The sequence below is a fragment of the Perissodus microlepis genome, chromosome 15, assembly GCF_051167445.1.
Source record: "Perissodus microlepis isolate ML-2025 ecotype Zambia chromosome 15, ASM5116744v1, whole genome shotgun sequence".
NCBI classification, from domain to species: domain Eukaryota; kingdom Metazoa; phylum Chordata; class Actinopteri; order Cichliformes; family Cichlidae; genus Perissodus; species Perissodus microlepis.
The window spans coordinates 37,422,883-37,435,481 of NC_140475.1; the positions used below are offsets into that span (position 1 = coordinate 37,422,883).

At 42.4% G+C, this 12,599-nt stretch overlaps 1 protein-coding gene across 1 annotated transcript; it reads right to left on the reverse strand.

Moving 5' to 3' along the window:
- Nucleotides 1-4,079: 4,079 nt before the first annotated feature.
- Nucleotides 4,080-6,254, reverse strand: LOC146372639 (uncharacterized). Its single transcript, XM_084952582.1, has 4 exons — nucleotides 6,011-6,254; nucleotides 4,475-5,298; nucleotides 4,301-4,381; nucleotides 4,080-4,217 (listed from the first exon to the last, which is right to left on the reverse strand). Exons 1-2 carry the CDS (start codon nucleotides 6,081-6,083, stop codon nucleotides 4,691-4,693), a joined length of 681 nt encoding a protein of 226 aa, XP_084808708.1. The 5' UTR covers nucleotides 6,084-6,254; the 3' UTR covers nucleotides 4,080-4,217; nucleotides 4,301-4,381; nucleotides 4,475-4,690.
- Nucleotides 6,255-12,599: the final 6,345 nt, after the last annotated feature.

The following is a 12,599-nucleotide window of genomic DNA, read 5'->3' on the forward strand; positions in this document are numbered from 1 at the left end:
CCCCCCGTCCCCTTCTGGCCACCTGTGCCTCAATTTCTATTCCACAACTTAGACAGCCACATTACTCACACTCTCATAACACATACATATAGGGCCTTGAGGGTGGGCACGTTAACGGCGTCCAAAGGACAGTCTGTGTATTCAACCCCACCTCTGGCGCCGGTGCCCACCTCTCAATTTTAAATCCATGTAGACATTGAGGGTTCTCGGGAGGGGCCGTGCTAACACCTGCTGCTCTCTGGCAGCAGCACCATGGTCTCCCGTGTTTTAAATGCACCTTAGAACAACACGCAGCAACACTACACATGAGCGAGAGGAGGGAGGTTTGGGGTCTTCACACACCCCTGTTCTCTGCTGGCCATCGGGGCGAGGGGGCTGGGAGGAGGTGTTGGCTGTCCGATTGGGATCTGGGATGCGGGGCCTCCCTGCTGCTGCGGAGCCTGGGGCGGTCCGCTTGCCTCCACCCCGGGGGAAAGGGTAACATCTCCTGGGTCTAGGTGCCGTTTCCCCCTCCAGGGGCGAGGGTACCTGGACCTGGGGTATAGAGTTTGTTTGGGGAGTGTGATTGTGTGTACAGTGTCCATGTATGTCTATCCCTACGTTGGGTGAGTGCTGAGTATTTGTATATGTGTGCATGAGGGTGGGAATGCATGTTTGTGTCTGTGTGTGCCTGTTTGTCTGTGTCTATATGTCAGGTCGGGTCTTACACTCCACCTCTCTGGGGACTCCCAGGCCCTCCAAAGTATAGAGGCCTATCTCCCCTCACCACACTCCCTGCCGGTAACTGATGCCCTCAGGGGTTGGTGCGTTGGTGGTTCTTGGTGTCCGGGGCTGGGCGCTCAGGTATGTACCAGCTCACTCCCGGTGACTACTTGGCAGGGCCTGGCGCCTGTTGCCCGGTCAGGCCTCTTCCGGGGCGCGGGGGGCCCTCGGGCCTCCGGCCTCTGGGCCTGCGGCTCGGTTCACTCTGGCACAGCTGGCTGCCGGCAGAGCCGGCGGGCACGCCACTGCAGCCCTCTCTGGCTTCTGCTCCGTGGCTACTGGGTGACCCCTCATCTGGGGCTCTCCTCAGCTCTTCCCAGGAGGGTGGCACGGATGCCCCTCCGGTGGTCCTCCTTGGGCTCTCGCACTCTGGGGCCTCTGGATGTCTGGAGCCTGGATCTCCTCCATGCCTGCTTCATGCCCTGGGGGACGGGGCTATGGCTCTCTACATCCTCTAGCAGATCATTACATGGGGAAACCTTTTGAATACAAGCGCGCTGATCCACACAGGTGTGCACACGGGTGTTCACTGTTCATAGACATAAACTACACCTTTATTGGCTGCTATTTCCAAGCACATTGTGCGCTGTCGGTCCTGCTTGCTACACAACAACATTCAATATTTAGTATTTACTGCTGTTTACACTGAGCTAGATTAACGTGATGGTGTTGTGTTTCTTTGAAATGATTACAATCAGAACGGACAGGACTGGGGATGGGAAAGAGAAAGATGAAGAAAAGAGAAGTTGGGAAGATGCTCAACAGAAGGAGATGGAAAGCAAAAAATAGGAGAAGAGAGACACAGAGAGAAGACACTAAAAATCTGATCACCTGCTGGGAAAATAAAAACAAGCAAAAAGAGAAAAACACAGTAGCGAAACCACAGCAAAAACCAACATAAGCATAAGTTATAGTAAATAATAAATATCTCCACATCCCGGAAGGGGCCTGATCGAGCCACAGGGGCCATAAACTGACAGTTTATTTATAACTAGAAATAATAAAGCAGTTGACGTGTTTCAGGCTGTGACTTTTAGTATCTGTTGGTACTTCATCACTTTGAATAAGTGTAAGTCAACACCAGGCCGCACTTTCAGTCTTTCCATTAAAGAAATGAACAAGAATCCATTATTTTCACCATTAAACAATAAAATGTGCTTCTTGACTCCTTGATGCAGGTGCCCACCTACGACCTGGTTTATTAATACTAAGCTAAAGAGGAAAGCAACTCACTGTAGTTCTCACAGCTCAGGACAAGCAGACACCTGATGTTGAGTGACTGAATGGAACTAAAACAAGAATTCATAATTATGTTTGTCTGCCATGAACACGTGATGATAAAACTCTGCATATGCAGTCAGGAGACTGATGACCTGTGAAATGAGCTGTTAGAAATGTGCAGATATGTGTAAACATTGATCAGCATTTAACATCCAGGATGGAGCAAAACTTCTGACCTGCATGTATGAGAACCTTTAATCACATCATCTTTGTAGTGAAATAGCTGATGACTCATTAAACGTTTCCATGTAATTTATCCACAGTGAAAAATATTCACTTTGCTGGATCTGAAAATCACGTGTTCATTTCATTAGACACTAGCAATACTATTAAACTGGACCTTATCATTATCATATAGCACTAAATGTGAAACTGTGTCATATAACAATCTATATATGTAATATGTGTTTGCCTGAATCTTCCAGCACAAACAGAAAGAGGAGCTGTTGTCTGAGTATCAACGCAAGTACACACCAGAAATCGTTCAGTAAAGACAAATTTAATAAATGAAAGCTGGTGAGAGGGCCTTTGATGTTTCTCTTTGGATCATCCTTCCATCCATTTCTTCTGCTTCACCAATTCAAGATTGGAGCCATCCCAGCTGTTATGGGGCCAGAGGCGGGGGTACAACCTGGACAGGTCAGTCTAACACAGAGAAACAGACAACCATTCACACTCACATTCAACCTAACTGCATCTCTCTGGACTGTGGGATGAAGCTGGAGTACCTGGAGGGAACCACAAAGGCGCCAGGACTGTCTTGCTCTCAGGTGACGGCCGTTCACGCTGCTCTGAAGACCCTCAGTTGTCTTTGGATCATCCTGTTGTTTGTCTCCCAGTGTCGTTACTGCTCCTCTCCTTTCAAAGACAAACACCAAATAACACCAAATGAGAGTGAATCCCTTCAGAACAACGTGAACACTCCTGGTTATTGTGAGCAAACGTCATAACAAGATGAATATATTTACCATTTTACTGAGGCAAAATCTTCTGTGTGGTGTTTCTTCTCATCTTGGCTCTTTTTCCTGACTTTTAGAAACAAGAGGCAGAAAAGAAAGAATAAAAGTTAAAACCTCAACAATTTTTTTAATGTTTGGGATATTTTAGAAACAACCTTCAACACTATTTACTACTTACCACTTTGTTCAGGCTTGCTGACGTTCACTCTCCTCATCTTCTCTCTAAAGGACAAATGACAGAAAAGAGGGAATCATTTTAGTAACTTTATCAACCAGGTGAGCAGAATTTTAGATATTTATCAATATTATGATTAAAAGCAGAGTGAATACTTATCTTTTTACCAGAAAGGGTTCAATCCGTCCTGTCTTAGGTCTTAATGTCACCTTGGCTCCTCTGTTTTCTCTGAAAAACAAAAGACAAATGGGAAGAAAAAAATTAGTAAATGATTTCAGCAACTAGAGGAAGTGTTCACTGAGGAGGAGCTGTCATAATAATATCAAATCAATATATACTTATCTTTTCTTCGCTCCTCCCTCCGCTCCTCTCTGAAAGTTAACTGGATAAAGGATAATAACAATTAATAACATCATCAAAACAGACAAACCTGAAAGAATTGCTGATCAGAGCTGTGACAGAGTCACAGATTAGTTGGATGTATACTTATCTTTCACAATGAGAGCGTTTGCATAGACGTCTCTTCGGGTCTTTTTATTGTTTTCTCTCTGGAGAGGAAAGTGATGAGACTGATGAGGAAATACCAAATACAAAGACTGACAAAGGGAACTGAAAAAGTCAAACCAAAACCTATACTGGGGGAAAACTGTAGGAAACAGAACTACTGAGGCAAGGAAACACGAGGGGACGGAGACTAACACTCTGACAAGGGACAAAGGGAGACTGACACAATATTTACACACAGGAGGCTGATTATGGGAACTAAGGACACATAGAAACACAGCTGAACCGAATAAGAAATGAACAACAAGTCGAAACAAACTCTAATGACAGTTCAACAAGTTTCTAAACACAACAAATAACTTTCAGGATGTTTCAACAATGTGTAAAATGAGTTCTTATCTTTTTTTGTGAGAGGGCCTTCAATGTTTCTCTTTGGATCATCCTTCCATCCATTTCTTCTGCTTCACCAATTCAAGATTGGAGCCATCCCAGCTGTTATGGGGCCAGAGGCGGGGGTACTACCTGGACAGGTCAGTCTAACACAGAGAAACAGACAACCATTCACACTCACATTCAACCTAACTGCATCTCTCTGGACTGTGGGATGAAGCTGGAGTACCTGGAGGGAACCACAAAGGCGCCAGGACTGTCTTGCTCTCAGGTGACGGCCGTTCACGCTGCTCTGAAGACCCTCAGTTGTCTTTGGATCAAACAACACCAAATGAAAGTGAATCACTTCAGAAACACTCCTGGTTATTGTGAGCAAACGTCATAACAAGATGAATATATTTACCATTTTACTGAGGGAAAATCTTCTGTGTGGTGTTTCTTCGCAGCGTGACTCTTTTTCCTGACTTTTAGAAACAAGAGGCAGAAAAGAAAGAATAAAAGTTAAAACCTCGACGATTTTCAAATATTTTAGGACATTATTTTAGAAACAACCTTAAGCACTATTTACTACTTACCACTTTGTTCAGGCTTGCTGACGTTCGACATGCTTCACTGTATATTATAATCTCAAGCGCTTCCTTGCTTGAGTCGGGCTCCGGATGCTGCTCTCTTCCTCCGCCTTCCTCTTAGCACGCTTTGCCGACATATTTAGAACACGGCAGAGCACCGAAGTGAGAACTCTGCCGTCCGCGCTGTAGTCTGTTACTCTCCAGCGGTTCTTCATCTCAGTGTCCTCTGTTCGGTAAACAGTGGAGATGACTCTTGTGATGGGGAGGCCGTCGACAGTCAGGGTGCGGACACAGTTCCTCCGATCTGCCTTCAGCACAGCAAGATCTGCTTTCTCTGGAAGAACTGGAGTCAGGAAGCGTGGATGAGAGCTGGAGCCCGCAGGCGGCAGCATCATGCCAGCTGGTGAGTCTGTAGGAGGAGAAGGAGTGGTGTTCTCTCTCTGGCTCTGCCTCACATCGACAAATGGTGTCGTCACCTGGTCCCGGTAGGACCATCCTTTAAAAGGTATGTCAGGAAAGTCCTTGGACCCAGTCACCAGGTTATGGTAAAGAGTGAGGACCAGGGGGGGCATGGAGTCCAGATGGCTCCTGTTCAGTTCACGGTTCCTCAAGTTAATGACGACCATCTGAGGTGCAGTGACTGGACTCACCAGATCAGCTACGAGAAAGCAAAGCGTGCGTCTACGTTAATCATGTGATCACACAAATTAAAGCCTGAATTTAAATTGTCCAGACATGGCTTTACATCATCATAAGCTCTTCCACACACAAACAGTAAGAAGCTCCCAGCAGAATTCATTGTTTATGAAAGCCTTCACATTTTTCACCTGGTAAAAGTTTTCATGTTGTGTAAGGCTGCATGGACTTTCACTGAGGTTTTAATACGCATTCACATTAAGGAGTAATATCTTCATATTAGTTGAGCATCGATATTTTGAGAATAAAGCAGCTACATTTAGGTGAGAAACCTCCCACCTCCTTATTGCAGGCACACACTGTTTCAATCTCAAACTCATCCAGCGACTCTGTGAACTTTTAAAACTCCATTCTCCAGCTTTACACATTCACAATCTATGAAACTTTCACGTATAACTCAGCGCCAGCAGCCCAAACATGTCAACTCAAACCCTCTACATGCAAAAACGGCCCGCGCGCTGACGTCAGCGTCCTCCAATGCCTTAGCAATTAAAAAAAAACATGGCGCCATCTTTATAGTGTACTGGCACACGTTAAAATTGATGTTACTCAAGTATGAAACATCTCATCCTAAATGTTAACACTCATGAAGTCCTACTTCCAAACAATAAAAGACAAAAATCTAAGTTGTATTTGTTTGCTAGCACTCTGACATATTAGCCTGCTGTACTCACCATAGCGTTGATCTATCACCTCCTCAATGAAAAGGGAGATCAGGTGCATCTCGCGACTGAAGTTTGAAGTCATTTTGCAAATCCTTCTTGAAGATTTTCAAACGTTAGCTGTAGTTTGAAAAATCCGAGTTTTCACAGCACTAGTGGGAAAAAGCTCCTGTTTGCGCTCAAACGTGAAACCCGAATTCCCATTTTGCCTCCTGCTTTTATACCTGCACTCAAACACGTCATCATCACCATGACACCCAGTGTCACCGAAAATCAATTGTATATATTTAAAATAAAGTTCGTCTAATTATCATAGTTTTTAAAAAATATATATATTTCTCATTTTATTTTACTGTTTTATTCATCCTTTTCAAAAAATATATTGCCAAACTTTGTCGTTTTAATTCTTTAAAAAATCATTAATTCACCAGTTTACAAAAATGAAGATCGATATCTGAAATTTAAATTAATAAATAAATAATTACAATTGATAATGGATTTTTAGCATTAAAGAATAGTTTTTCAATGTGCTTTAAATGTTATCAGAGCCGATGTTGTGCCAAAAAGTGATCGCAGTCCAAAAAGTGATTTACGGTATTGAAACGTTTGTTTGTGTCATGACATTTGTAAACAGTTGATGTTTAAGGTGCAGTTCATGTGGAAGCCAGAGGAGGGTGGTGTTGTGCGCATAATACAAAGTGATGGCGAAACCTAAAAGACGGTGTCATGTCTGCTCCCTGAAGTAATCTCATAACAGTTTCGATCTATTTCAAGCCAGTTAGCACATTTCTGGTATGAAGTGCAATCATTTTTTGGCAGTAAACTTTTAAATCCTTTTATTATGAATATCACATTCTCAGACTTTCAAGAGAGACCAGACCAATAGGGCAGCAGAAATCACAAAAATAAATAAATAAATAACAGTTTTATAAAGATTAAAACAGTAAAAAAAAAAAAAAAAAAAGACTGGAATGATTATGATGTATAACACAGAATATGTACAATAACAGAGTTATAAACACACCTAGAAAACACGTGATACTTTTATTTCATCTATAACCTCTGTGCAAATTTTGTTGACTGCAAAGTGTTTATGAATATGTTTTTAAAAGCTGGTTATCTGACTGTCAGGTAATAGCAATTAAAAAGAAAGCTGATTCTTATTATTCCTGAATGGAAAAAGTCCATTATGAATTTTTGTTATGAATTTCATTTATCAATCCACCTCCTCACTGCTCTTTCCCGGTGCAGCAGCCAGAGCTGGATCAAGCAGCCAGATGGCTTCTGGTGTCATGAACTGGCTGTGTGGAGGCAGAAGAGGACCCAGACGCAAAACTCACGGAGACGAAAAGTTGAACTCAAAATCACTGCTTTATTGCAGGCTTCACAAAGAAACAGAACTAAACTGGGAATGCTAACAGAAGACCGAGGGAACACAGAAAGACACACAGGTTTGGGGAGGAGACATGGACGACGCGACACTGAACTGAGGGAGACATGCACATAAATACACAGAGGGTTAACGAGGGAAGTGGGAGCACACGGGGAACACAGCTGACACAGATAATCGTAACGAGACGCGGCAGGAGTGAACACAACATGACGCATACTGACGAGAGACTGTCAAAGTAAAACAGGAAGTACACAGAGGTTCAGACAGGAGGAGAGAGAGCACGGGGAGAACACAGACATAACGGGCTGGGGAAAACATGGAATAAAACACAAGGAGAGACGAGGGCTCAAATACACAGAGGGGCACACAGGGGGTAAGAGTCACAAGGGGAAAACACATAAGGAACAACGTAACAGGGCAACCCAGGAAGCATGGCCTAAATAAGGAACAAAATACAAAAATACATGAAAACTAAGAATACTGGGCCAACATGGCCCAGGACCATGACATCTGGAGGAAGACTAACTGCAACAAAGGGTCTCTGGGAGGCTGCTCAGGCACAGCAGCTGAAAAATCAAAGATGAAATAAAAACTGGACCTGATCATGGTGCTGGATGAGACAAAAAGTCTAGATGATAAAGCAGTGTATGAATTAGTAACACTGATTATGATGATCATGTTTAGGTGGAAACTAGCGAGCTAACTTCCTGCTAACCTCTAACTCAGTTAAATTGAATAAACTCTGTTTTCATGGATGCCTGGATGTTAAACTTAGTTGTTAAACCTGGTAAAGCAGCAACACTGATCATTTTATTAAAGATGAAAGAAGTTAGACCGTTTTTAGCTCTCAGTGATCCCTCAGTGTTCGTTTGACTTTGGGACCTGAAATATGGCAGCTTTTCACTTACACATTTTTGAACCACTCATTCATAGAAATAGTTTCCAGTCAAAGATCTGGACAGATCCACCAAGTTCACAGTAGTTTTACAATTTTCTGCAGCGCAGAAAAAACCCCCTGAAAACATCACACCTCTGAAGTAACACATTGTGATTCATGTACAAACAACCAGTGTTGGTCAAGTTACTTGAAAAAAGTAATCAGTAACTAATTACTGATTACTTCCCAAAAAAAGTAATCCCGTTACTTTACTGATTACTTATTTTCAAAAGTATTTAATTACTTAGTTACTTAGTTACTTTTTAAAAACACGATTTACTACCTGAATAGGTGAGAAGACGATAGATCTTTCAGCCCAGTCCTACTTTTTCTACATAATCCATCATACAAAATGTAATCAAATGGAAAAGTCTCATTTTAAAACTTGTTTTATTAGTTTTAACCTTTTAACTATATGCATCAAGCAAAAATTTAATTATATGCAACATTCTCTGACTGGAAGAAAATTGTTTAACATTTAAACCTATTTTCTGCACATTCCAGCACATAAAATAAAATATTTTTTGTGTTTACACTCACGCTTTCAAATAGATGCAAGTAAAACACAGCAGAAAATAAATAAAGTCAAAGACTAGCGGTCCTTTTGCTCTATTTTCACCTGTAAAGCAGGAGTAGGATAGGCGGAGGTTTACCCTGGTGCAGGTTTGCCGCAGCGGTCAGTTGAAGAATCCGCGAGTTTCTCTGTGAATTTCCCATTACGTGGTAGCGCACTCGGTGCTTGCTTGGAAGTTTAGGGTTTTTTTTCGCTGTAAAAAGAAGTTTTCTTCCCACGCACAACGGACACTAATGTTTTTGTAACTTTTTATGGAATCAAACTCAAAGTAAGGTCAGTACTTCCACGCTTTAAACGCTGCACGCTCATACTCTCTCCCGCACTCGATATATTATCCATTGTTGATCTGCACACAGCTGTTGTCACAAACGTCGCACTCGCTTATGTCACTGTCATGAGACATTCTCGCAAAAAAAAATCACGGTTTTAGTAACGCAGCGTTCCTACGGGAAAGTAATGGTAATCTAATTACCATTTTTGCAATAGTAATCCCTTACTTTACTCGTTACTTGAAAAAAGTAATCGGATTACCGCACATGACAAAGCTGATTCTTATTATTCCTAAATGGAAAAAGTCCATTATGAATTTTTGTTATGAATTTCATTTATCAATCCACCTCCTCACTGCTCTTTCCCGGTGCAGCAGCCAGAGCTGGATCAAGCAGCCAGATGGCTTCTGGTGTCATGAACTGGCTGTGTGGAGGCAGAAGAGGACCCAAACGCAAAACTCACGGAGACGAAAAGCTGAACTCAAAATCACTGCTTTATTGCAGGCTTCACAAAGAAACAGAACTAAACTGGGAATGCTAACAGAAGACCGAGGGAACACAGAAAGACACACAGGTTCGGGGAGGAGACATGGACGACGCGACACTGAACTGAGGGAGACATGCACATAAATACACAGAGGGTTAACGAGAGAAGTGGGAGCACACGGGGAACACAGCTGACACAGATAATCGTAACGAGACGCGGCAGGAGTGAACACAACATGACGCATACTGACGAGAGACTGTCAAAGTAAAACAGGAAGTACACAGAGGTTCAGACAGGAGGAGAGAGAGCACGGGGAGAACACAGACATAACGGGCTGGGGAAAACATGGAATAAAACACAAGGAGAGACGAGGGCTCAAATACACAGAGGGGCACACAGGGGGTAAGAGTCACAAGGGGAAAACACATAAGGAACAACGTAACAGGGCAACCCAGGAAGCATGGCCTAAATAAGGAACAAAATACAAAAATACATGAAAACTAAGAATACTGGGCCAACATGGCCCAGGACCATGACATCTGGAGGAAGACTAACTGCAACAAAGGGTCTCTGGGAGGCTGCTCAGGCACAGCAGCTGAAAAATCAAAGATGAAATAAAAACTGGACCTGATCATGGTGCTGGATGAGACAAAAAGTCTAGATGATAAACCAGTGTATGAATTAGTAACACTGATTATGATGATCATGTTTAGGTGGAAACTAGCGAGCTAACTTCCTGCTAACCTCTAACTCAGTTAAATTGAATAAACTCTGTTTTCATGGATGCCTGGATGTTAAACTTAGTTGTTAAACCTGGTAAAGCAGCAACACTGATCATTTTATTAAAGATGAAAGAAGTTAGACCGTTTTTAGCTCTCAGTGATCCCTCAGTGTTCGTTTGACTTTGGGACCTGAAATATGGCAGCTTTTCACTTACACATTTTTGAACCACTCATTCATAGAAATAGTTTCCAGTCAAAGATCTGGACAGATCCACCAAGTTCACAGTAGTTTTACAATTTTCTGCAGCGCAGAAAAAACCCCCTGAAAACATCACACCTCTGAAGTAACACATTGTGATTCATGTACAAACAACCAGTGTTGGTCAAGTTACTTGAAAAAAGTAATCAGTAACTAATTACTGATTACTTCCCAAAAAAAGTAATCCCGTTACTTTACTGATTACTTATTTTCAAAAGTATTTAATTACTTAGTTACTTAGTTACTTTTTAAAAACACGATTTACTACCTGAATAGGTGAGAAGACGATAGATCTTTCAGCCCAATCCTACTTTTTCTACATAATCCATCATACAAAATGTAATCAAATGGAAAAGTCTCATTTTAAAACTTGTTTTATTAGTTTTAACCTTTTAACTATATGCATCAAGCAAAAATTTAATTATATGCAACATTCTCTGACTGGAAGAAAATTGTTTAACATTTAAACCTATTTTCTGCACATTCCAGCACATAAAATAAAATATTTTTTGTGTTTACACTCACGCTTTCAAATAGATGCAAGTAAAACACAGCAGAAAATAAATAAAGTCAAAGACTAGCGGTCCTTTTGCTCTATTTTCACCTGTAAAGCAGGAGTAGGATAGGCGGAGGTTTACCCTGGTGCAGGTTTGCCGCAGCGGTCAGTTGAAGAATCCGCGAGTTTCTCTGTGAATTTCCCATTACGTGGTAGCGCACTCGGTGCTTGCTTGGAAGTTTAGGGTTTTTTTTCGCTGTAAAAAGAAGTTTTCTTCCCACGCACAACGGACACTAATGTTTTTGTAACTTTTTATGGAATCAAACTCAAAGTAAGGTCAGTACTTCCACGCTTTAAACGCTGCACGCTCATACTCTCTCCCGCACTCGATATATTATCCATTGTTGATCTGCACACAGCTGTTGTCACAAACGTCGCACTCGCTTATGTCACTGTCATGAGACATTCTCGCAAAAAAAAATCACGGTTTTAGTAACGCAGCGTTCCTACGGGAAAGTAATGGTAATCTAATTACCATTTTTGCAATAGTAATCCCTTACTTTACTCGTTACTTGAAAAAAGTAATCGGATTACCGCACATGACAAAGCTGATTCTTATTATTCCTAAATGGAAAAAGTCCATTATGAATTTTTGTTATGAATTTCATTTATCAATCCACCTCCTCACTGCTCTTTCCCGGTGCAGCAGCCAGAGCTGGATCAAGCAGCCAGATGGCTTCTGGTGTCATGAACTGGCTGTGTGGAGGCAGAAGAGGACCCAAACGCAAAACTCACGGAGACGAAAAGCTGAACTCAAAATCACTGCTTTATTGCAGGCTTCACAAAGAAACAGAACTAAACTGGGAATGCTAACAGAAGACCGAGGGAACACAGAAAGACACACAGGTTCGGGGAGGAGACATGGACGACGCGACACTGAACTGAGGGAGACATGCACATAAATACACAGAGGGTTAACGAGGGAAGTGGGAGCACACGGGGAACACAGCTGACACAGATAATCGTAACGAGACGCGGCAGGAGTGAACACAACATGACGCATACTGACGAGAGACTGTCAAAGTAAAACAGGAAGTACACAGAGGTTCAGACAGGAGGAGAGAGAGCACGGGGAGAACACAGACATAACGGGCTGGGGAAAACATGGAATAAAACACAAGGAGAGACGAGGGCTCAAATACACAGAGGGGCACACAGGGGGTAAGAGTCACAAGGGGAAAACACATAAGGAAAAACGTAACAGGGCAACCCAGGAAGCATGGCCTAAATAAGGAACAAAATACAAAAATACATGAAAACTAAGAATACTGGGCCAACATGGCCCAGGACCATGACATCTGGAGGAAGACTAACTGCAACAAAGGGTCTCTGGGAGGCTGCTCAGGCACAGCAGCTGAAAAATCAAAGATGAAATAAAAACTGGACCTGATCATGGTGCTGGAT

Excerpts from the sequence above, each read along its gene's own strand:
- LOC146372639 (XM_084952582.1), bottom strand. The coding sequence starts at position 6,083 with ATGACTTCAAACTTCAGTCGCGAGATGCACCTGATCTCCCTTTTCATT. Across the intron at positions 5,299-6,010 it reads GGTGATAGATCAACGCTATG|CTGATCTGGTGAGTCCAGTC; the intron begins GTGAGTACAGCA and ends GCTTTCTCGTAG.